Source organism: Mytilus galloprovincialis, chromosome 1 (assembly GCF_965363235.1).
Source record: "Mytilus galloprovincialis chromosome 1, xbMytGall1.hap1.1, whole genome shotgun sequence".
In the NCBI taxonomy this organism is placed as follows: domain Eukaryota; kingdom Metazoa; phylum Mollusca; class Bivalvia; order Mytilida; family Mytilidae; genus Mytilus; species Mytilus galloprovincialis.
In genome coordinates, this window is record NC_134838.1 from 94,332,061 (window position 1) to 94,359,458 (window position 27,398).

The 27,398-nt window shown below is 31.3% G+C and overlaps 1 protein-coding gene across 1 annotated transcript; it reads right to left on the reverse strand.

Moving 5' to 3' along the window:
• Nucleotides 1-360: 360 nt before the first annotated feature.
• Nucleotides 361-27,216, reverse strand: LOC143045387 (complex I assembly factor ACAD9, mitochondrial-like). The gene is made up of 18 exons (XM_076217848.1): nt 26,934-27,216; nt 24,604-24,691; nt 21,886-21,987; nt 18,519-18,625; nt 17,734-17,834; nt 16,864-17,011; nt 16,438-16,540; nt 15,738-15,811; nt 14,513-14,588; nt 14,199-14,269; nt 13,692-13,811; nt 11,314-11,442; nt 10,113-10,192; nt 9,173-9,299; nt 5,798-5,875; nt 4,463-4,591; nt 1,447-1,519; nt 361-632 (listed from the first exon to the last, which is right to left on the reverse strand). The coding sequence occupies exons 1-18, from the start codon at nt 27,171-27,173 to the stop codon at nt 532-534; spliced, it is 1,947 nt and encodes a 648-aa protein (XP_076073963.1). The 5' UTR covers nt 27,174-27,216; the 3' UTR covers nt 361-531.
• Nucleotides 27,217-27,398: the final 182 nt, after the last annotated feature.

Consider the following 27,398-nt stretch of genomic DNA (forward strand, 5'->3'; position numbering starts at 1 on the left):
ACGTTCATCAATGATTAACATCATTTCCATGGCCATCATAATAATCATGGGCACTGAATTAAAACTTCACATTAAACTACAACAAACCAAAACATAATAGACAGATACATGAAGGATTATTGACTTACAACTGGATACTCAAACCAGAAACTTAATTATTAATTATCATAAGACGGTGTGGAATAAATTCCAGAGTAACTTGATTAAGACTGAGCAAGCTGGTCCTTATATGTATTGTATAGATACAATGTGTTCACCTGTATAAGGTGTTGATAATGTTGTAAACAATGACTATATTTCTAGACAGTGTAATACCTGTCAGGAGTCAAGGGATTTGTTGCAGGTAAAGACAAAAATAACTTTATCATAATAATTATATTTTCACAAATACATGTTAATAAAAAATGATCTTATCACAGTTCCTGAGTTAAATAATATGAACTTATGTCTCTGGCATGATATAATAATTCATATTTATCTCCTTCGTAATCAGCTAAAGAAAGAATACAATCTTCTTTACAGTCTCTGATTCTACCAATTTCTGTCCAATGGATGTGAGGCTGCATATCCTTTGTTTTTGAAAACTAAATCTGCTATTTTATGTATAGTTTCATCTGTATTTTCTGTTTTACCTAAAATACAAGAAAAGTATGGTATTGTAAATAGTTGGCCTGGTAAATATGTGAGCAATAAAGGCAATAAATAGTAGTATACCGCTCAATAGTAGTATATAACTCAAAGGTTCCTGGTTCAATCCCCAATCCTGGGAGAAAATTTCAGGACTAAATTTTCGTCTCTCTCTTCACACCATTTGCGAGTATGGTCTTAAAAAGGATGATAGTCCGTCAGAAGGGGGATGATAAATGGCTGACCCATGTTTAGAGAGAGCCATATCTCTTGCACATAAAAGACACCCTTGTAGATTTCAAAAAAAGAGTAGGCTAATGCCGCTATAAGGCAGCACTCACACCGCAAAGTGGAAAGGGATTAATATAAGTTGCAATAACTTGTTTCCCAATCCACTGTAAATAAATATGTTTAAATTAAACTAGTATACCGCTGTTCAATACCTTTTATTCTTGAATAAAAAAAATGTTTTGCTGTGGGAAATGATATCAAATCATAGCCATTAAGTACGGTACTGACGATTTTCTGACAATTTCGATGAAAAAATAGCTGTCTTCTAACTCATCACTTGATTAAATTTGGAGTTATAAAAAAGTATTGTATGCAGTCATTGAACAATAAAAAAGACTAATTATGGAACTACTATATGCAAGACAAAATCTTCATACTTCAAAAGGATCCCAGATATGAATTATCCAGTTCTATCTTATGAAATATGCTTTAAGAAATAAGTTCATCCTAACATTCCAAAGCATAGGTATATACATTGTCTGACATTTGTCACAGGTGCAACAAAAACTAAATAGAAATAATAGCTACCTTTCAATAACTGCTGCATTTCATGTTTTATTCTTAAATCTGCCTCATAACAAAATGTATTTGTTATCAACAACTACAAAGAGACAAAAATATTTGCATTTTATACTGTGTGAACCTTAGATTGAGAAAAGTAGTACTGAAACTAATAGATTAATCAAAATTTAAAACTAAACAAAGTTCAATGATACATCACAACTAGAGGCTCTTAAGAGCCTGTGTCGCTCACCTTGGTCTATGTGCATATTAAACTAGAGGCTCTAAAGAGCCTGTGTCGCTCACCTTGGTCTATGTGAATATTAAACTTTAGGACGCAGATGGATTCATGACAAAATTGTGTTTTGGTGATGGTGATGTGTTTGTACATCTTACTTTACTGAACATTCTTGCTGCTTACAATTATCTCTATCTATAATGAACTTGGCCCAGTACTAGTTTCACAGGAGATTTTTGTAAAAGATAACTAAGATTTACGAACTAGAGGCTCTCAAGAGCCTGTGTCGCTCACCTTGGTCTATGTGCATATTAAACAATGGACACAGATAAATTCATGATATAATTGTGTTTTGGTGATGGTGATGTGTTTGTAGATCTTACTTTACTGAACATTCTTGTTGCTACAATTATCTTTATCTATAATGAACTTGGCTCAGTAATTACAGTGGAAAATATTTTCTAAAAATTTACAAAAATTTATGAAAAATGCTAAAAATTAACTATAAACGGCAATAACTCCTTTCGGTCATGTTGACTTATTTGTAGATCTTACTTTGCTGAACATTATTGCTGTTTACAGTTTATCTCTATCTATAATAATATTCAAGATAATAACCAAACACAGCAAAATTTCCTTAAAATTACAAATTCAGGGCAGCAACCCAACAACGGGTTGTTTGATTCATCTGAAAATTTCAGGGCAGATAGATCTTGACCTGATAAACAATTTTACCCCATGTCAGATTTGCTCTAAATGGTTTGGTTTTTGAGTTATAAGCCAAAAACTGCATTTTACCCCTATGTTCTATTTTTAGCCATGGCGGCCATCTTGGTTGGTTGGCCGGGTCACGCCACACATTTTTTAAACTAGATACCCCAATGATGATTGTGGACAAGTTTGGTTTAATTTGGCCCAGTAGTTTCAGAGGAGAAGATTTTTGTAAAAGTTAACGACGACGACGGACGACGGACGCCAAGTGATGAGAAAAGCTCACTTGGCCCTTCGGGCCAGGTGAGCTAACAAAGGACACAGATGGATTCATGACAAAATGGTGTTTTGGTGATGGTGATGTGTTTGTAGATCTAACTTTACTGAACATTCTTGTTTCTTACAATTATCTCAATTTATAATGAACTTGGCCCATTAGTTACAGAGGAAAATATTTTGTTAAAATTTACAAAAATTTACAAAATTAACAAAAATTGACTATAAAGGACAATAACTCCTTAAGGGGTCAACTGACCTTTTTGGTCATGTTGACTTATTTGTGGATCTTACTTTGCTAAACATTATTGCTGTTTACAGTTTATCTCTATTTATAATAATATTCAAGATAATAACCAAAAACAGCAAAATTTCCTTAAAAATTTCCAATTTGGGGACAGCAACCCAACAACCAGTTGTCAGATTCATCTGAAAATTTCAGGGCAGATAGATCTTGACTTGCAAAACAATTTAACCCCCATGTCTGAATTGCTCTTAATGCTTTGGTTTCAGAGTTATAAGCCAAAATCTACATTTTACCCCTATGTTCTATTTTTAGCCATAGCGGCCATCTTAATTGGTTGGCAGGGCCACCCCACACATTTTTTAAACTAGATACCTCAATGATGATTATGGCCAAGTATGGTGAAATTTGGACCAGTAGTTTTAGAGGAGAAGATTTTTGTAAAAGATTCGAAAAAATTACGAAAAATTGGTAAAAATGACTATAAAGGGCAATAACTCCTTAAGGGGTCAACTGACCATTTTAGTCATGTTAACTTATTTGTAGATCTTACTTTGCTGAACATTATTGCTGTTTACAGTTTATCTCTATCTATAATAATATTCAAGATAATAGCCCAAAAACGGTATAATTTCCTTAAAATTGCCAATTCCAGGGCAGCAACCAAACAACCGGTTGTTCGAATTGTCTGAAAATTTCAGGGCAGATAGATCTTCACCTGATATACAATATTACCCCATGTCAGCTTTGCTCTAAATGCTTTGGTTTCAGAGTTATAAGCCAAAATCTACATTTTACCCCTATGTTCTATTTTTAGCCATGGCGGCCATCTTGGTTCGTTGGCCGGGTCACGCCACACATTTTTTAAACTAGATACCCCAATGATGATTGTGGTCAAGTTTGGTATAATTTGGCCCAGTAGTTTCAGAGGAGAAGATTTTTGTAAAAGCTAACGACGACGCCGATGAGAAAAGCTCACTAAAAAAGATAATTTGAATTTTTTGTTTACTAGGTATTCAAATATTAATAACATCAAAACTTTAAAATTTATCTTCGAAACAAGGTATTACTTTTTCAAATAGGTCAATAGCTTTGAATACATTGATGCTTATATACTTATAGTGTCCTCTTACTGTTTAAACAGACTTATCTGTCAGAAGCTTACACTTATCATCTAGCCTTACTTTCTAAGATTCTGTGAAAGTTTGTGGAAAATATTTTTTGTGATAAAATAGAATACCCTTAACACTTTCTCTGATATTCGCCCTGACAGAAGCAACTTGAAACTATGTCTTCCATAGCTATTGTGCCACAAGTTGGAGATCTTCATATTAAATATCAATAAGAACTTGTCTGTAGTTTATTCACTTACATCATGGTTATAGTCTTGTAAATGTTTAAATAAAAAAAAAAATTTCCTGGATTTTTTCGACAAAAGGGTTAATAGTGTTCAGAATTTGAACTTCAAAGTCAAGAAAATACACTCATACTAGGTTTATATAGACTTTGTAGCAATTTGCTACACACAAAAAAGTTGTTTCAGTCTGGGTTGTCTCCCCTTTTAAAATATTTACCTCATGATCTGAGTTACGTAATCCTATAGAAAGAGATCGACTAGTTCTGGCTATACATGATGTCATGGCATATAAATCTATCACAATGTTGGCTAATCTTTTAAGATCTAATTGTTCATATACTACTTTCTGTAAAGATAAATACATTATAACTATTATTATATTAGCCCTTTGCAAATATATGATGAGTTCATTAAGCTAGTTATTGTGTATTCATTTATTTTCATGGATACCAATTTTCAAGGATTAGGGAAAACTTGAAATTTTCGGGGATATTCGATTTCGTGGGTTTGCCAAGTCTGCAAAGGAGCCTATGTAAAAATTTGCATTTGTTAAACATTTAAATTTGTAGTTCACCTGTACCAATGAAACTTACAAAAACTGGTATCCTACAAATAATAATGAATCCACAGTACATAGATAGATCTTAAAATTTAGGAGAAGGTATGAAAAGGGTCATATTGGCTCCATGAATTCAAAAGTCTCTAAGAGTGATAAGCTTATGTCAAACAAGCTTAAGTTACTCACTACTGAGGATTATTGATTAGCGCATAGAATATGTTTATTAAATCATTGCTTTGTAGCTTTGTTTTTCTGATTTATCCTAAATAAGATGTGACATATTTTTTTAATTATAATTTGTAAAGGTGAGATTGGATAAACAAAACCTCATATCAATTCCAGAAATGGAATAGTCAGTTATAGGTCACTTTTTCAGTAGAACAATCAACTAGCAGAGGAATAAGATTTGATTCACAAGACAGATTTATGAAAGTGTTTTAAAACTTGTATCTGAATCCTATATTTGACTGCTATGTGTAATTTTACTATTCTATCATTTCTATTTTTATCATTTTCAATACTTAATACATTTTCTATCTAAAATTTGATTCCTATGATATCTTTAAGGAGGTTTGCTACTCAGTTTCAAAAATATCAAAAATATATATTTTCATAACACTAGTTTATATTGATAGGGGATTTCTAAAGGAGCTAAAAGAGCCCCAAAAAATTATAGGTCATGTGCTTGTTTTTGAGATATTAGCCATTGAAATTTTGGCTGGAAAATGTTCTCTCTTTAAAGTTTCATAGCTTTATCATTGACAAGTTTAAGTGCTCAAAAACTATTAAAAAATACCACGGATTTTATAAGAATTTTACAGATGGCATATAATTATAAATGTAAAAGGTTTATAAACAGAAAAATGGGGGTCAATGGGCAAAATATTTTAAGGCATCAAAATTGATAAAACCAGTGGATTCCAAATATCTGACAAAAATTACAAAACATGACAAGCGAACATCCTTAACAAAGGTATTCCACATTTTACTTACATTTCCATATCTCTCTAATACTCTTTCTACTGCTGTCTGGAATATAAAGGTGCCTGTCTCTAACGACTGTGCAGCTGTCTACAACATCACAATAAAACAATTACACAAAGCTTATCAATATGTAATATAAACATCTGTATTTAAGATTACATTCTTATATAAAAAAAACATATATCAGTCAATATTATTAATAATTTTATTTTATGTGAATGCTTTTGTCTGGTTTGTGATTTTTGATTTTTTAAACGCTGCAGTCATGCTTCAGTGATTCCCTAATCAAAAATATTTTCAACTTGCCCCTAAAAATGTACCAACTAAGTATATCTAGTACAATTGCATAGCAGCTGAAAACATAATTAACCAGATGATCCGCAGGGTGCAGCTTAATACGACCCCAGCAGTCGAACCCTGAACCATACATGTCAATTGATATTCGCGTGTAATACACGCTTTTTCAATGGTTTACACACGAGGATTTTGTCACATGGCGTGTACACGCTTTTCACCACTTTACACGCAACTACACGCTTTTTCGTTCTTTTCATTTTTGGGTCGTTTGTGATATCGCTATTCTCTGTTTTTTTTCATTATTCGGCGATAAATACCGAAAAATTTGAAGTAATTGTTTGTTTATTTTTCTATATGGACAAACAGTAAAAGGTAAGTAGTTTGTGATTAGTTTTAACGATTTTGTGACTTCTTTCAAATTCACTTTATAGGGGAAATGCGCACAGAAAGAGGTCACTTTCAGGGCCTGTATTGTCGTCTAAAGTGCCGATTGTTAAGCCAAAACGATGTCAAGATTCAAGATTTATAAATTATATTTTGGAGTTCGAGTTTAAATGATCGAGTAACAAGTAACGCATAATTTGTGCATTCTATGTTGCAATGATAAAAAAAACCAGTACATGTGAGAGGAGAAATACAATGTAGCTATTTGAATTAGCATTTAACATGTTTATCTAATGGAAATCAAATTTTATAAAACATTTTTCTTTTTCAATTTCAGTTTCAAATCTAGTCAACACGGCAACAGATTTCTACAGGCCATGGGGATAAAAATTTCACAGAACTGTTGGATCAGCTCTCATAGTACCAGCTTTCTTCTGATGAACTACCCAGTTTTAACCAGGCAATAGCAATGGGAGCAATGGCAGAGATAATAGATGACATTTTACATTGCCAAAAAAAAACAAAACATTATGACATTCTTTCAAATCTTGATGATGCTAATTCAGTCAAATATCAATTCCTACTGTGGGAGAGCCTTTTCAAATATAAAGAAATTGACACTGAATTCTGGTCAGAACTTGACTATGTTACATTTGTATTGTGTGCTGTTATCAAATAAATGTAACTAAACTTGAAACTGGCAGTTGTTTTGAATATGTGCCTAGTGGTGGTACTTTAAAAGCAACATAACAGACCACTGTTTAATACAATAAAAGTTCACAGTAGAATATATATTGTTTTTTTATATTCACAAATTTGTATGAAATTATGAACATTACCACATTCATATTAACAAGTCCGCATCTACGTCACCCGTTTTCACACGCTTTTTGACATATCATGTCATGTCATGACATGATTTCCCATTGTCAGAGGTAGACATGTATTCCCTGAACAGTTGGGGCAAGTATGGCCACAACATTCAAGCTTGATACAGCTCTGAATTTGGATTGTGATTAAATAGTTGAAACAGCATAGGTTTCTGACACAGAATGAATGTGGTATAATGAACTTAAAATTATTTTTTATTGCTTTTGAGCAATACACTATGCTGTTGAATATTAATCCCCTCAAAAAAAAATATTTGAAGAAATTTTCTTTTTAATTTCTGAAATCTGAAATGAGAAAAATTTTACCCCCCCACCACAAATTCTTATTTATGCACCCCCACCCCCTTTCCCTTATTCCAAAAATAATCTCAATTCAAATTTCTAATGGAGTTTACAACAATAACTACTCATTTAAATACATCACATACAGTCATGGTTAAGTTAATATTGATTAATAGAAACTTCTACAGATAAATTTGCAGCTAATCATCTCAAGAAAATCATCATTTCTTAATACATAATTTTCAAGCAGTGTAAGGGAGGTAATCAAACATATAATATATAACAGTATTTTTTTTTATTAAAGTGCATTGGATTACCCCCCTTACACTGCTTTAAATTGTCTAAATTTTCCTTTAACCAGAAAAACCCTTGTTTTTCTTTCTTTTGTGCCCCTAATTGCTAAATGAATTGAGCCATAACCCCCATAACCATCCCTTTGAAGTATGGGAACTTGGGGTATAATTTCAGAGAGATTTATACACTTAAACACAAGTATTGACTTGAAACTACAAAAATGCTTATTTTGGCCCCTTATTCCTAAATCTTTGGGATCATAACCCCTTAAATCACTCCAAACTTTCCTTTAGTGGTTATAAACATTGTGTTAAAATATTATTGATTTCTATTAACTTATACTAAAGTTATTTATCTTGCATTTTTGTGGTGCTAAAGTTATTATCCGTAAACCATCCGTCTTCTGATGACGCTGACGACGTGATACCAATATACTACCAAATTTTTTTTTATTTTTGCGGTCGTATAAAAAGGAAAACAAATTATCATTTATCAACTAGTAAAATAAAGAAAAATATTTTCTTACTGATATTCATTGTTTTTAATTACATAGGCACCGAAACATGTCGATCAATAAATTTCTGCAGCAGTCCCTAAAGCGTTGTTGTTATAAGACTCTCTACATTTTATGTTTTTTATCATAACGACCCTGCATACCCTCGGGTATCCACTTTATGGACTCTACCGCACTACAGACTCACCAGGCGTTGGTTCATTTTCGTTTGTAATTAATTACATAATGTACAAATTTGAGTCAAATTTGAGTCAACTAAATCAATAAATTGAAAACATTCATTTATTCCTTAGCATAAATTGTTGTAATTTTAAAATGTCATATGACCAGGCTACAAATTCAATGGGCTTACTTCTTAATTTGATTTCACACAACTAGCACTTAAAAAAATAGTAAACGTAGGAATGAAAAATTTTTACTCAGATTTCTACTTGAATCATCTAAGTCAATTGGAAAACATGAGAATAATGCTAAATACATTTAAAATTTGATGTTTTGAACCTCAACAACTCCACCACTTTCTTTCACTAAACAAATTGACTAATCATAAAACACAGAAAATTTATCTGAGCAGAAAAAGAATCTAAATTTTTGTACCTAGACTAGTTTGGTATCCCGCCACATTTATCCACACCACAAAAATGCAAGATAAAGCATAATATCAAACATATCCTTAATCTAGGATGTTATTATAATTAGATGTCACATAATAATGAAACACACCTTTAAACTAGGGTGCACTTCTTCATCCAAATGTAATTTTAATGCTGGCTTTAGTGGATCTGACATCATTCTCTTTTTCAGGGTCCCAAAAAATAATCCAGGGTTGGCTAATGGATTTCTTAATTTCCTGCAACAAATATACACAAAAACTAGTCTAATGATGAAAGATAAAAAACATGTATTGCATTGATGTGTACAAAATATGGAAAGTTCACGCAATAGAATCAAGAAGATGTGGTATGGGTGCCAATGCGACAACACTTTATCAAAGTCCCAATGTGTAAAAGTAAAGTTGATCATGGAAATATTATTTTGTGTGTTGTTCATTGCACCTCATGATAGTTTCAATGAAAAAATACAATTTTTTTTATTTAAACGATATTTCCTAAAACTAGACCTAAAAAATAAGAAAAAATATTTGCATTTTACCCATATGTTCTATTTTTAGCCTTGGAGCCAGTTTGATTGGCCAACAGATTATCAGATATTTTTTTTTTAATTTAAACATCCTGAGCATGATTGGTACATTGTATTTAAGTTTGTTCAATTTGATTGTAGTTTCAGAGGAGAAACTTTTAGTAAAAGCTCAAGGATGACCACAGACAATGGATGCTTATAAGTGATGGTAAATGTTAACACTGGTCCTTTTGAAGCCAATTTTTTTCTCCATCAATTACAATATTCCATACAAGTTTTATCAAATTTGATTAAAACATTATCTAGATATTGTGCAACATATGGTCAAATGGTTAGACATACATACATATTGAAGTAAAGATAGACAATGGTACACAAACATAAAATCCTTAAATTAAGTGTGCATATAATTATTGAATTTACTATGTAGATCTTACATGTAAAAATTTTGTTACTTGCATATTACAAGAAAGAGTCAAAGGGCAACATTCTAACAAATAAATCATATAATAAAAACAAATACTTGACTAGATCTTTCAGCTGTTTTCCTGCATGCTGACAGCCTTGTAGTGCAACAAACATTCGTAGAATTTCATTTGTTCCCTGAAAAAAGGAATACAATGTTAAATATTTGCATAGGCTATTATTTTATATACATATCCCTAGTAAGATTCTACTCTGTGAAGTTTTATCAATATCTATATTGATGTTTTAGAGGAATTGCACGTATAAGTTATTATCTTACCTCCTATACATTTCCAGGAATATGATTGGTTAAAAGCGTCCACGTGCAAACCGTGTATATTTGATATTAGGTTAGTAGGGAGGCGGGCTTATCTCATACACGGTTAGTAGTGGAGTTACGTCCCTTTATATTCCATATTAGGTAAGAAGGGGGCGGGGTTTATTTCATACACGGTTAGTAATGGTGTTATGTTCCTTTATAAAAACAAAACGGTACTGAGCAAAAAACTTAAAAGTTCCAACAGACGAAGAAATTGATGATTAATAAGATTGAAATAAATTCATAAAACACATTTAAACCTTACAAATCGTTATTGTTGGCATCTATTTTTGTAGGATCAATGGAAGTATTTTCTTAATGCTAACAGTATTGAAGACTTGCTCATTTTGAGAATCACTAGTCTTAATTTCACACGTTAAGATAGTCGGTAAGATAAATTCGTTACATAGTTTGCTAGTGACGTAATACGGTATATATGGGGTCAGTAAATTCCATATGGGGATTCGAGCTTCGCTCTCACCCCATATGGAATTTACTGACCCCATATATACCGTATTAGGTCACTAGCACACTATGTTACTAATATTACACTATTATTGCAAAATTAAAATAAGTAAATAACTATGATTATATCCATTTGAACATGGAAGAAGAGGATAATATTCTTTTAAGCAAGTCATAATTCTTGGATACAATTTTTATAACTGTGAAAGTTTTATTCAATGAACAGTTTTTTTTTTTTAAATCATGACACACAAAAACTATTCGTATTGTGTACAAAAATCATCTTGCTATATAAGGCCCAGTTCATAAAACAAAGTTTTACAATTGTACATGTTTTATGTAATTTATGTTATCTAACTATAAAATAACTTTTAACATGATTTGAATATTTTTAGCCCTTGAATGCTTTTATCTTAAAATCTTCACAATATATACTCTATATTTAAAGCTATGGATTAGATAATTTGTATCTTACCTCAAATATCATAAGGATTCGTCCATCCCTTAATAAGCGTTCATATGGATAATCCTTCATATATCCTAAACCTCCTAATATTTGTAAACATTCATTGGCACATACCCAACAACCTTCTGAACTGAAAATCTAAATGAGATAAAAGTTTATATTATAGTTAAAAATAAAATAAAGGAGTAGGTCCATTAAGAGCCCATTTTGGCCCCAAAATATAGCAGTTTTACAAAGTTGATAAAATGTAAACTTTTAGTTATTCATTGAACAGTAGAATGTTTCTGCTACGTAAATATGGGCTATTTTTGACTATACAATGAACATGTATTGGGTACTAGCATCTTAAAGTCATGCTTAATTACTGAAATCTTCACAATTCTAGCATTTTAGTTAAATTTTAGACGGTTTTCGTGGTAAACGAAAGTGGCCCCATTCGTGTTCATCTTTAATATTGAAATGGAAGTTGTATTTTATGATAATACATAACATATATAAAGGTTGAGGATGAACACGGATGCGGCCACTTTCATTTTTGACAAAAACCATCTGAAAAGTGCCATTTTTCGGCATATTTGGTTGATTTTTCATATTTGAGCTTGAATCGGATCGTTTTTAATTACTAAATCAGTTCAAATCTTTCACATAAACTTATTGATTCAAATGAAATAGACACTTAAGTGTTTAAAAAGTAGTCAAAATCTTTTGTCAGATGAACCTGAAATTTGAGGCCAAAATCGGTCCTTACCGGACCTACACCTTTACTGATAAACTTAATGCTTTTCTTTGGAGTAATGTGATATGTCCACATTTTGAACAGAGGTAAACAAAAATTACAAAAGCATAGGTGGAAAAGTCTACTTGCAATCGTCAAGAAACAGAATTTTAAGGTGAATACTTTAAAAAGTTATAGAGGTTATCTGCATACAATCTTCATATATATGCATGAAATTTCATAAGATTTCTTGTGAATTTTAATTTTAGTGAAAGACTATAGTCCTACAATGTCTTTGATAGAGAAATGTATCAATATAAATTCTAATTATCAAAAGATTTAAAATGAATGGGCCTTTTAAGTGAAATTTGGTTTGACTGCCAACTCTCAATTCTTGATATGGAAAATCCCCTAAAAAAATCATAATAAAAAATAAAATAGTAGGTACAAAACTTCATTTTATGCTGTAAAAGAGTTTGAGCAAGGTGGATTTCTGTAAAGCTATTCTCAATACAGTATGCAGAGATGGTCAATGTCACTGATTGTATTTGATTGACATTTATAATTTAAATCATAGTTATCTCCCTTTGTGTCAAACTATCTAAGTCAAACTGGTTGAAACAAATGAAAACTGTTCAGAGACAAACTTTTCAATGTTTAGAAGTCAGTATAACAAGTTATTTTTATTTTGGAATTTCACACTTTGCCTTGCAACATTATGACAAAGGGAAATAATTCACACTCATAATGTCCATGAAAAAACATTTTACCCAAAATAATTTAGATCAGTAGTTAAAATAGCAGAGTTCAAAACTTTAATTCCTGTAAAGAAAAATGCTTCGCTGAGCACAGCCTGATATGACAGCAGAGGTTGAACTCTGAACAGTTGGCGCAATTTGGAAACAATATTCAAGCTTGATATAGTCTGAATTTGGATTGTGATCAAATTTTTGACATAATATAGGTTTCTGACAAATCTTACAAATCTATTGTGCAATACTGAGCAATTAAAGATTTCCTCTTGAAACTTTAGAAAAATTAGAAATTTGAAATTTGAAGAAAAATAATTGAACCCCCGAAACTTTTTGAATTCCCCCTTGGATCAATTACCCCCCCTACTCCATCCCAGTCTTTCCTTTATGGTATGGAACCTTGTAGTACAATTTCAGAGAGATTCCATACCCTTAAACACAAGTTATTGTCTTGAAAGTAGAAAAATGCTTGTGGTTGGCCCCTTAAATTTTGGTCCCCTTATTCCTAAATGGTTGGGACCATCATCCCCAAAATCAATCCCAACTGTGGTGTTGAACCTTCTAATAAAATTTCGAGGAGATCCATTCACGTAAACTAAAGTCATTGTCAGGAAACCAAAATGGTCTTCGTACGCGACGCAGACAACGACAACATCATACCATTATACGATCCAAAATTTTTTTTTGCGGTCGTATAACAACCTGTCCAAGACGGGTTAAATACGGTTTTCAAGGTATTATTCAAGATATGAATTAATCAAAGAATGACATGAATCTGTATTTCGATGCAGATAATAAACACTGTAAGATGACATATGTGATCCCTATGTGTTACCTCCTTCCATAAGAAGCTACAGACAAAACAGTTATTGCATTTTAAAATGTCTTTTCAAGTTCAACTCTGTATTGCCTAAACTAACCTTAACAATAGCAGCCTCTAATGATAAATCTGGTTCTTCATATGCATCTAGAGTTCCTGCAGTTAAATATGCCATACTCTCCATTACATATGTTGTTATAGCTAACCTTGCAAATTTTTCCTGAAAAAGAAACAGAAGACAATAAAATAATTCTTTGTTGATATATTGTTAGTCGTTATTACTGTCCAGTTTTAAATCCCATTCATTATTTCAATGTATGTATTGACAAAAGCAAAGAATTAAACAACAGAGGCTGTCCTAACTAGTACATTTTGTTTCTATCTCTAATTAATGTTCTATAAAATAGAAAAATAATAAATCAATAAAAATTAAACTCAGCTATTTTTTGTTAAATTGAATAAAATTGAGGGGTACTTGTTTCATCCTCTGGAAAACACCTAAAATTACTTCTGCGAGATATTGCCCAGATTCTTTTCTATAGATACTAACTCTTCTTAAATGGAATTTAATGAGAGATTGTCACAACTGTGTTCTTAAGATACTAACTTTTATAAGTGGAAATTCTGACAGATATTGTCCAAACTGTGCTCTTGTTGTAGCATGCTCCGCAACTAGTCCTTAAATCATAATAAACATGAGGATTAAAATTAAGTACAATTTCAAACAAACAGCTGCAAAAGGAACACATTATACCTATTTAAATATTGCTGCTAGAACTAATTAATTATTTGAGAAGATTTTTTTTCTTTAAATGATTTTGGCTTTTTTTAAACAAATAGGAAGAACAAGCACTTTATCTGCATATTGTTAATAAAACATTTTACAATGTGTTTTTTTTCCTTTATATTGTTCACACATACCCATCATTTTTTTGAGAACACCTGCACCTGAACTTCCCATACTGAATCGTCCACTGTTTAATATGTTCATGGCAACCTTCAAAATAGAAATGAAAATAAAGGTAATTATATTGCAATTTGTTTAGAACAATAATTTTCATTGGAAATTGATAAAAGATTCCACCAGTCTGTAACTCAAGAAAGCCACCATTTTGAGTTCTGAATATTTTTGGTATGCTATTTCTCAATAATTAACAAAATTATATTTTGTGCCTCAAAATCTTCTAAATGTCAATTTATAAACCATTTAGAAGTATACAAAAAGTATAAATATGTCTAGTGATTATGCTACAACATCACATTGTTTAGATGCGAAAGACAATGTAACAGTTTCACAGACTCTTTCATTTATAACATTAAGCCTAAATATTTTCTAAAATGGAGTATATCTTAATATGTGGCATTAGCATGGAGATAACTGTATTGTATTTTAAGCTTAACTTTTGTAAAATTTGATTTTACTGTGACAGATGCAAATACCCATTTAAATAGCTAGGTGATCTCAATTTGCGACAGTAAAATCTACGTTTTACTCAAGCCAAGAATAAAATGTGATACAGTTGTCTCCGAAATGCAAATGAAACATTATCTTTCTTCATACAAAATTTGGTTGACCTCTGTGAAAAATGATTATATATTTTGTTATCTTCAGTTGTTTATATTGCCACTCAAAGATAAGTTATACATGTATCATTTCCAACCGTGAAAACAAAAATAAGAAAGTTTGAACAACAAATATTACAGCTTAATATTAATGTGAAAGGTTTGCTTATTTGTGTTTAATGTCATTTTCAGCTACTTTGACTATATCATGATGTTTAGTTTTAAATTGGTGGAGAAAGAAGATTACCAAACTGAGCACAACCTTCAGCATAAAAACTGTCAATCTGATGTAAAAGGATATTTTGAAATTCACATGGAGCCTTGGTATGAAGGTTTGACTGACTCATTCTTCTGTTACCATGCATAAACGAGTTGGTCTCATTTTGTACCATTATCTTTAAGAATATAGAAAAAGAAAGATTATATCAATCACTAAACTTTATGAAGGATAACTCCCTGGATATAGCCTTTTCGTGCTGATATGGTATAAAGCCATCACCAATCAATCATGCAATCTGAAGGATAAAGTAAAGAAATTCTGTGACTTATAACATGTAAAATTCCTCCTAGTTATAATTCTTACCTTAAATCCTCCTCCAACTTCACCTATGACATTTTCTATTGGTACAGGAGTGTTGTCAAAATGAACTTCACAAGCTTAAATATAAAAATAATTGTTTTTTTTTTAATTTTGAAGTTATCTATGTATCAACACCAAGAATATATATATATATAAGGATACAAATTTTTACAAGAGAGTATCCTATAATCTTATTGAGGTAAACATTTTTTTAGGAAAATAGTAATTTGAAATTCATCTTTGTTCATAAAAAAGTTTTGCTGAAGGCTTAACTGTGCTGTATATCTTGTTATTAGCCACAACTCAGGAATCTGTATCAAAAAGTTCTTGTAAGGGCAAAAATAAAATTTAAGGAGGCTCTGTTTAACAGGACTTTCACTACAAGTATACATCATAGTGATTCATATAGACCCTGGTCTAAATAAGAGCAGTATCATTTTTTTTTGTAATGTCATCATTTTCATCCTCCTTTGTTACAAAGCTTAAAATAATGATCTTAAGACTAGAAACATCACATGGCATCAGGTGATAGAGACATTTTTATCATCATTACGCTTAACCACAAGTCATACTACCCAGGCTTGTAAAATTGCTTTCAGGCTTATAAAATTCTTCTCTAAACAGCATCTAACTAAATTTTTCAAAAAATTAAGCTTCAGGCTTGTAGGCTCAGTTAATCGTGAAGGAGCCTTCACATACTTACTGTTAGAACCTCTGATTCCAAGCTTGTCTTCTGGTTTACCATTGGTCACACCACCAAATTCTCTCTCAACAATAAAGGCTGTCACTTTATCAACTTTCTCTCCCTGTGTGGAATAAATAATATATTAATTTACAATAAAACATATAATGTTAAAAATAACAAAAAGTTTTATTTAGATTTATATTCTAATGAAAAGTCAATGGATTCTTATCTCATCATTAAGCAAGAAAGGAAAAAAAACAGCACAGTTCACTAATGGGCAAAGTTCAATACTCAAATGCATGTTCAGGTAAATAAGACAAGAAAAAGATCTATCAAGTAATACACCAAACTAATTTCAACGTTTTTCAATATCAGGACAAATAAAGTTGTAAAATCAGATTAACTGTAGTCATTACTATTTCTACAACTACTTTCCAAGCTTACATCTTTCTCTATTTCTGTTTTTGCAAACACAGTAAACACATCAGCTATTCCTCCATTAGATATCCAAATTTTACCACCATTCAAATGAAATGTTTTACCATCTTCTGATAATGTTGCTCGTGTCTGTATTGAGGCAGCATCACTTCCACTATAAATAGATTCAAGGGGGATAACTATATGTCATGCTCTTTTATCTATAACATATTACAATATAACAGGAAACTGTATGGAATTCCCCTTAGCTCCAGGTAATAAATATATCTAAAACTCTGAATAAAATTTAAAAGTAACAGCCAAGGCCATGTAAAAATATCTAACAAATCTTATTTTAATCAAGAATCATCAACTTAGGTAGATATTCCTTTTCAGGATTCTTCTGATAATATATTGGCTTAATAATCACAAAGCATAAGCACATCTGAGCGTACATTCAGAGCCTTTTACGAACTGTCACATTTTCTCTGTCTATAATAGTGGTGGACTAGACCTTTATTGTTGACCAGCAATTTCACCCTTTTTTTTTAGTAACAACAGTCATTATACGGTAATCGACAGAAACACAGGAAAGTAACAAATCTAAAAATAGATACTCTATAAATTATTGTGACCAACTTTGGTATTAGTCAGTTGGCATTGAAGTTTCAGAGGAGAAGTTTTCTCTTTAAATTTACATACAGTTAAAGACAAGACATATAATGGATGCCACTGATGAAAATGGATCAGCCATATGCGCTAAAATGCAGCTTATCTAAAGTTTAAAACCATTATATTTCTAATTACCATTTTAAAATTTCCTAATGATTACTAATTAAGAAGTGTATCCTACCTGGAAGGTTCAATTAAGCAGAAAGTAGCCACATGTTCACCTACCTGGAAGGTTCAGTTAAACAGAAAGCAGCCACATGTTCACCTGTTGCCAATTTTGGTAGATATTTTTGTTTTTGAGATTCAGTCCCAGCAATCAGTATTCCCTGAATAAATATAATTGAAATTTACAAAATTATAGAAAATGGTTCTTTCTTAGATTTTCAATTCACATCAATAAAATACCAAACAAGTAAAAAAATTCATACTTTTGACCAATAAAGATTAATACTAAAACTAGATCAATAGCAGCTAAATCATTTTGTTGGTCATGCTGGTCATTAGATATGTCATAAATGTAAATTCACCAATGGACTTGAAAATAACAATGACTTTTGACTAATTCATACAATGTATGTCTGTATAAGTAGACTGGTTAGCTGTTATAAACGATAAGCACTTCCTTCCAGTCTCACAGTCTCCATATGTACCTTTGCTTGTTCTTAAATTTTGAAAATACTTCTTAATTTTATTATGCATAAAAAGGATTCTTTAGATAAAAAAAAATAAGGAAAAAGTAATGGTACATGTACTGTGTTTCCAATTACCATTAATAAAAAAAAACATCAAAAAAGTCAATCTAAAAAACTTATCAAAAACCTTTATATTTTGAAGCTTGAAACAATACATTTCAATATCAAGTTATTTTAAATCTATCTGCCTCTTACAAAATAGGGTTGCATACCAAATGATGGAAATGAAGAAATGAAGCAATAGCTCAATACTATACCCCTATCATCATGACCACTTCTGGACTGTGAATATAACTTTCTTCTATAATATTGTCTTACTTTCAGGCCAATCGACTGGTGAGCTGCTAATGTGACTGATATAGAACCATCAAGTGCTGTTATTTCTGCTAGTCTGGCAAATTCTGTAGCATTTAGTCCTAGGCCACCTAAAATGTTTCAAAACTATATGTTTTCTGTAAAATATATGTACAAACATTGAGTTGTTCAATATTACCCACATGGCTCTTAGTCTTTATACTAGAAAATCTTTCATGTGTTTAACAATTTTTCTTGCAAGTGAAGCTGAAATTTCTTTCAACATCCTTTGAAACTTTTATCACGTCTTAAAAACCAATATACATGTAGCAAAGCATAATGAGATAAATCTTAAACCAATTCACTTGACTATACAGTATACACAGAGAGGACATATTTATCCTAGCTGTTTCATTTCATTAATGTAAATTCTTATTACTGTTGAATGGTTTTATGTGATATTCGTTTGACGTGGCTCGGTACTTATACATCTCGTCAATGTGTTTGTATTGTCTTTCATATTTTGGTGGTGTGTTTTGTATATGCGACTTTTTGTATTTCTTTGGTTCTTATAACGTGACTCTGTACTTTAAAATATCCTGTCAGTATGATATTGTTCTATTTTATGTCATTATGATATATTTCTATTATGAATTACAATATACGTTGAACCACAAGCGTCAAAATCATTCAATCGCGTAGTGGAATTAACTATTTGTGGATTATTATAAATTCTATATATAATTTTTGGACTAGTTTAAATGTCGGTCTATTTCTGAAATTTATTCTTACATACATTTTTTTGTACTTTTGATTTTTTAACCCTGTATGCTAACATTGCCTAGGTAAATTATAAAATTGTTTGTATGCACATTGAAAGACAAATCTATGTGACGTATAAAATTTTCTGACGTCAGACACACAAATCATAAATGTGTTTGTAGATAGATGTTTTTGTGTTCTGTTAAATTGTTCCTTTTAAAATTGTTATACGATGATGACTGATGTACCCATATTCTGACTATTTTATTTATTGTGTCTGTTTACCGGTAGTTAACGCATCAATGTAAATATAACGGAAATTGATGAGACTGTCATCAAAGTGAGAGGGTTAGCGCTATAAAACCAGGTTTAATCCACCATTTTCTACATTTGAAAATGCCTGTACCAAGTCAGGAATATGACAGTTCTTGTCTATTCGTTTTTGATGCGTTTTGTTATTTGATTTTGCCATGTGATTATGGACTTTCCGAATTGATTTTCCTCTAAGTTCAGTATTTTTATGATTTTACTTTTTTCCATCACAAAACAGTACTGTATTGTGTGAATCAAGGATCCGGAAATTTTAAGTACAGAGACATGTTATAAGAACTGGTTTTATAGCTCTAACCCTCTCACTTTGATGACAGTCTCATCAATTTCCATTATATTTACATTGATGCGTTAACTAAACAGACACAATAATTGTCACCTAATTTCGGTCATTTTGAGATAACTAAAAAGTTGATGCCCTTTTTCAATGGAAGATTGACAAAATCACATTACAGCAAGAGTATGCTCATACTCATAATTGCATCAACGATCTTGTTTAACTGTTGCATCACATTTACTTCATGAATTTTCCTACCATTTTTCTAAAATCGTTCAAGAGCAATTAAGGAAAGGTAACAGTTTAAAAATTAAGTGATTTTAATGACTCAAAACGATAATCTTCTCAGTCATCGCTAAGGCCACACCAATTTAATTTCTTGTTCTACGGATTTTTGGACACCAAAAATTGGGGCGAGCGAGCGATTTGAAAATTTTAATAAAAAAATATTTAATTTGCAAATTTTTGAGGCGAAGCTTAAAAAGTTAAGGCAAGCGATTATAATTTTTTTTTGTAAACATAAAATAGTAGGTTTTCACTATATTAAAACTTGATTTATCACTTGTACCTTGACATTCCTATAATTTATGAAGTATTTTTCCCCGTTCAACAAGAAATAATCAGATAATTGAATAATTAAATTTGGTCTAGTATGTATGTGTGACTGACAATGAGACCATTCTCCATCCAAGTCATAATCAGGTTCAGAACAACCCCTTAATGTTATGAATATCCCTTTTATGAGGGGTCAATATAAGTTATAATATATTTTTTTGTAAAAAACACTTTTAGTACAAAAGGGCTAATATTTTCTCAAAGAACTATAATATCTATATGGTATTAAATGGTCCAAGAATTTTACTGGACTTTAACCATGTTAACACATTTACATGTACTTTAACAGTTTAATATTATACAAAATAAGTGGACCCCTCTTTTAGAAAAGTTGTTGAAAAATATAATGTATTTCTCCTCTTTTTGAGTAAAAAAATCTAAGTTTTCAAAGGTTTTGTATAGTAGCACTATACAAATCCTTAGTATTTCTATTTTCTTTTCTACAACAGTAAACATGGTAAAATGACCCCTTCAAGGCCCTTGTCTGAGGGATAACCTGAAAATAACAAACATAGGTCATAGTACGGACTTTTACACAGAGCTTTGAACCAGACCAAACAGCAAGCTATAAGGGACCACAACTTAGTATTGTACACAATTCGAACAGGAAAACCAACGATCTAATTTATATTTCCAAACGGGAAAATACCAAACAACAAACGATAACTGCTGAACAACAGGTCCCTGAATCAATCAGGATAGGCACAAACCTGCAGCGGTTATGACCTTCAGCATACATTATAATTGCAGTTGAAGTCAAATCCTTCATAAGTTCTTTGTACTTTATTTTAACAACGAACATTTTTTAATAGGGAATATAAGTCAGGGGGAAAGAAACCAATGTTTTGTTCTGTACAGGTATTCCCGCTGTTATATATTTTTATCGGAGCACTCCCACTCCACTCATGCTGAAACAAATATTCTCACACATATTTACAGTGTTGTGGGGTGCTTATAGGTTTAAAATCGTTATATAAATGTTATACTGTCATTTTAAACAAGAGTGCACACGCTGAAATGTCTCGCCTTCTATACTAATCATTGATATTATGTTGATAGTCCTAAGTATAAAGCTAAGTTTTATTACAACTGTCACATAAACTTAACATTAACCAAGATAACTAAACAAAGACCAATGAACCTTGAAAATGAGGTCAAGGTCAGATGAACCATGCCAGGCAGACAGCTAACAGCTAACAATGCTTCTATACAACATATATAGTTGACCCATTACTTATAGTTTAAGAAAAGTAGACTTGCTGTTCAGTGTCAGCCAAGGCTTTGTGTTGAAGACTGTAATTTAACCTATGATGGTTCATATTAATACTTTTACAAATCCTTGTCTCATTGGCATTCATACATGTACATTGTACCACATGTTCTTATATCTAAATAAAGGTTACTTACCATATTCTTCAGGAATTTGTTGACCAAATAATCCTAAATCTTTTAACTGCTGTAAGACATCTTCAGGAATTTTAGCTTTTTCATCTATTGTCTTTGAATCAACTACAACAATGTTGAAAACTTTTCTATCAGTCAGTCAGGAATAATATACAAGTCATCTTTGTTTGCTTGAAAGTGTTAGTATGTTAGTAATATTTACTTGTATAGAAAATTTTGGAAGACTTGGATTTAATTTTCAAGGTTTGATTTTTTCCCAAAATTTACTTCTACAAGTACTATTTCAATCCCCTAAACATTGTTAAATTTTTAAGTTTTGGGAGGTCAAAACATGCATAGAAAGATGTTTTCTGGTTTTCGATTAAAGTTTTCAACCTTCCTTTTATCTTAAACACTGATCATTGCTAATCAAATAAATATATTCCATACAGAAGTAAATGTAACTTCAAAAGTTGCCCCTAGCTTGTAAATGAGCAGTAAATATGTTGACAGGAAAAATAAACTAACTTTCTTTCTTTTTCATTAGATAGAGACATTTAAATTTTTAAATATCAGGACTACAATTTATTATTATTATCTACATTTGTATCTTATGAACCTCAAAGACTAAAATGAGATAGAACCAGGTGCTCCGCAGGGCACAGCTTTATACAACCGCAGAAGTCGATCCCTGAACAGTTGGGGCAAGTATGGACACAACATTCAAGCTTGATACAGCTCTGAATTTGGATTGCGATAAAATTTTTGACATAATATGAGTTTCTGACAAAAAACAAATGTCAAGATCTTACAAATCTATTGCGCAATATTGTGCAATTAAAGATTTCTTCTTTTAACTTTTCAAAAATTTGGAATTTTAGAAATTTAAAGAAAAAAAGAATTGAAAACAACTACCAGCCCCCTTTTTTTTGCAATTAGTCCAAGACCTGACATTTCTAAATACATAATATACAAGTAGTGTAAGGGAGGTAAACCAGAACATGCCCAATATTGTATGTTAAATGTTTTAGAATTACCTCCCTTTTTTGGCAAAACTTTTAGGAATTTTGGTCCTCAATGCTCTTCAACTTCGTACTTTATTTGGCCCTTTTAAACTTTTTGGATTCGAGCGTAACTGATGAGTGTTTTGTAGACGAAACAGCGTCTGGCGGATATACAAAATTCATACCTGTCAACCTGTGACGATGAAAATGCAGGTCATGACCTGCATTGAAGAATCAAATCTCAGGTCATAACGCGTACGAACTTTTTCAAGCTGAATTTCAGTATTTATGGTACATTTTCTTATAACGTATATCAAAGATACCAAAACATCAATGCATGTTCACTTGGTTAAGTCATTTTAAATCTTAAAGATTTTTATAAATTTGTGCAACACAGTCTTATGTGCTTTACTTTTTGAGAAAAATACCACAATCATCAAACACTAGAATTTATTTTTCAAATGTAATTCTTACATGTTTGAGACTATTGACTATGTAGCCTGTGTATATTTTATTTTTTGTTACAAATGGAAGTTTTTAACGACCTTGACTGACTATACAGCCCTTGCACGGTCGGTATTTATTTTTGATCAAGGAAATTAGACTATTGTAAAATATAGTAATACAGTTAAAGGAAGTATAAATGTAAAAAATAATTTTCAACTTTTTTTAAAAAATTGTATAAAGGTATAAAAATAATGAAAGTTATTTTCAATATGTATTTGAATTTTATATTTTTATGATTTAATCTTTTTCACCCATAAAACGTAAATATAAGGAATAATTTTGAATGGTGACAAATAAGGGGAAGTAACTCTAGTTCAGTTTGTAAACCAATGGTGCAATTTATTTACGACCTAAAGCCCCCCTAAAGCTAAGGTAATTGGTGTTAATTAACAGTGTGTTTGACACCAAAGCTGTCAAGTGAAGCCATGCACTTAATGGGTCACTTAATTTGACAGTTTACATAGCTAGATGAACTTCCTGTTCATGGAAGAATTACGAATTTGCCGGTATTTCAAAGGAATATTACTTATGAAATCAATCTCAAGGCTAAGAAATACGGGTGAAATCGGGTCATTTTTGGAATTCCCGGGTTATTTCAATGACCCGGCGGGTGTTCCGGGTGATCCCTCAGAATTGTGAAAATCTCGGGTCACACCCGCAGAATACGGGTCAGTTGACAGGTATGAAAATTTAGTCCTGGTATCTATGATGAGTTTAAATTTATTTACACTGCTTTTAAATAGTCTTAAATTGTCCATTGAACAGAAATACATAGTTTTTCCCCTAAATCCGAAACATTTTGAGCCATAACCCCTCAAAGTCAATACTAACCATCCCTTCATGGTATGGTAACTTGTGGTTTAATTTCAGAGAGATTCATACACTTAAACATAAGTTATTGTTTGAAAACTACAAAAATTATTATTTTGGGCCCTCTTTTTGGCCCCTAATTCCTAAACTATTGGAACCATAACCCCCAAAATCAATCACAACCTTCCTTTAGTGGTATTTAATCTTCTTGTAAAAAATTTATAGAGATCCATACACTTAAACACAATTTATTGTCTGTAAACTAGAAAAATGCTTCTTTTTGTCCTTTTTTTGGCCTCTTATTCCTACATTTAATCATATTCTGAAAAATTAACCTTAAACTGAATCTCACTTTTTTTAAGTTTTGCGGTTGTATAATTATGGAGCAAGGATATTAAACTTGTAAAGAATGAATAACTACCTTCATCAAAAAATCTTTCTATAGGCTGCACCAATTGGTTTATATCATCTAACTGTTCTTTCGTAAGTTCAGGGTATATCAGAGCATCCTGAAAATGTCAAAGCATCTACATTGTACATACGAATACTTTGTTTTTGTCTGTGCATACATGTGAACCTCCCGACGGGAGTACAAAACTCCCGTTTTCAGGGGTCCCCTCCCGTCCTCCCGTCGAAGAGAAAAAAATCCCGTGTAGAAAAAATTTCATGAATGAAAATTTTCAGTCGCCATTTTTACTATTTTGTTTACAAAATTTATCATTGAGATCGTAAAAACCCGAGATTTTTTAAGTCGTAAAAACACGAGGTTTATCGAATGTATCCGGTGTAACTGACATTACCTGATTACGCAACATGTGGAGATTTTAATTCTTGCTAAAGGCTAATTAACAAGTGATAATAGTTTGATTGAACAATCATAAGGTGTTTGTATATCAATAACTCGATGTGGCTTCTGTTTATGGCACACGCCAAGGATGATTAAAGGCAAATACCGATAAATACCGGCATTGATGGAAAATGGAATGTTGTTGTCCAAAAATTTATCGGAAGTTTTTTGATGCCGAGAAAAACACTTATTGTATATGAAAATCTCGAGATGAAAATACTGGAAAAAGGAATGGTTTCAGCTCAATGTGAGCTGTTTGCTACACAAGCTGACTGAAAAATTATATAAGCAAATTGATTATTTTGTACACCATTATGTGTTCAAAATGCCAAAACGACAGTTATCTTCAAAGACACCAGTTTCAAAACAACAGAAATATTTGACAAAGTTCAACAATGTTTGTTAATTTATTATTTATTTATTATGTAATAAATGTATAGCATAAATCTCTCTTATATATATCTCAAGCCAATGCCAATGAAAAACAAATAAAAAAAAGATTCTCATCAGCAATCAACAATGTAAAACAAAAGAAAAAAATATTCTCATCAGCAATCAACAATGTAAAATAAAAGAAAAAAAGATTCTTCTCAATTATTCCTTAATATATGCAGACTTTAACTAATGCCATTCACAAGGAAGATTGAAGAAAAAAACACATCATACGATTAGTTTTACGACGAAAAATATGTCGATAAAAAACCTCCTGATCTGAGGTTCAATCTCCTGACCAAAATTTCCAAATCTCCTGATCTGAATTTTACAGTCCATCACATGTATGTCTGTGTCACTAAAAATTTATAATTTTACAGGAAATGGTGTTTGAATTTCTGTACAAAATATTTACACTTTATCTGTTAATGTTGACCATGTTGACAACCTTCCCAATAGTTGCTGATAGAACACAGTTATTTTGTAGCGCATTTCTTTTAGGCAAAAACACACAATAAATTAAAATTAGCAAGATCGCTAGTCTAGTAAAAATCTCATTGGAATTGTGATTGCCCCACAGGTCTAGTGAACATCTGAAATCATTTTATTTTCAAATTAAAATGTTTAGGATTTTATGTCTTTACATTGGGTGTACATACACATTTCACATTATTGCTATTCCCTGCTGACCCAAGAATCTGTCTCGCTTGAACTACTGACGTCATACAACAATCACTTTACCATTGAGGCATCAGATAAATTGTATTTCTGATGTCAAAATTTCGAATGTTGGACAGAAAGTCACAGGACAAAAAGTCACAGACAAAAAGTCACAATTCATTTTTTCTGATTATTTTCTTTGAATAAAAAATGCTTATTTTTACAAAAATATTTTTGAGTTTTTCTTGATGTATTGTATTTTAACCAACTTTGTAAGCAAAATTTATCAAAAAAATATCAAAGATGATCAAATAATTGTTAAGAAAACAAAATGTCAAAGTAGATTGGCATTCAAATGGCTTCATGGTGCCAAGAAATATGTCCTTTGCATGATTAAAATAAAATAAATCTTCATTTTTCAAGTAGAATGATAAATTCCATTAACTTTAATATGAATATATGTATTAAAAAGTAATTATTTTCAAGATATTTCTCTTATATATTCCAACAATTGTCAAAAAATTATTTGTGACTTTTTGTCCTATCAAATTTGTGACTTTATGTCCTGTGACTTTCTGTCCGTTTTTTTCACGGGAACCTGTATGCGCCAGTAATGGCCGACAATAGCAATAAGGTGCATTGTATGTACATGTATTGTTATTATTATGGGCAAAAGGCTGTACAGTGCTTATGTAACCTCCACTTATATTTTATAATAACATTTTCTCTTCTATTCTATTTGATTGGAAATAGCAGTATTTGGAAGATCATGTAAAGTTGGTGCATCTTCTTATACTTTTTTTCATAATTACCTTATCAAAATTTCCAAGAAATAAATTTTTAACAAATGGATCATTCGTTTTAGGTTTTAATGCTTTCTGGATATACTCTCCACTTTGACTAGTTTGAGTTATTTCTTTATCGTCTAGATCTGCTTTCTGAATAGAACCGCTACTAGCTTTTCTGCGTTGTAACCTTACAATGTGCTTGTTAGAAGAAAACAGTTTATCCTTTGAAAAATACCGTAGAGTATAACTTGTTCTCGACCACATATTTCTTTATTTCTTAGTTTCAATTTCTATTTTTATACTGGTTCCTCTGTGTATTTAAAACCAGCCCGGGAATCAGACGAAAGGGTTTGAATAACGGATAGAAACAAACTATATTTATACAAGGATATTTACTTTTATCCTTGATTACGATACTTATTTTTAGTATTAATCACATAATTTATTGATCTAAACTTTAGACAATTTTTTTTGTAGTATCATATTCAT

What these genes read in the sequence shown, in the direction of transcription:
- LOC143045387 (XM_076217848.1), bottom strand. Translation starts at nt 27,173, where the DNA reads ATGTGGTCGAGAACAAGTTATACTCTACGGTATTTTTCAAAGGATAAA. An exon ending in AGAAAGATTTTTTGATGAAG is followed by an intron (nt 21,988 to 24,603) that starts GTAGTTATTCAT and finishes ACATTGTTGTAG; the next exon opens with TTGATTCAAAGACAATAGAT. An exon ending in TGGAATCAGAGGTTCTAACA is followed by an intron (nt 15,812 to 16,437) that starts GTAAGTATGTGA and finishes TTTATATTTAAG; the next exon opens with CTTGTGAAGTTCATTTTGAC.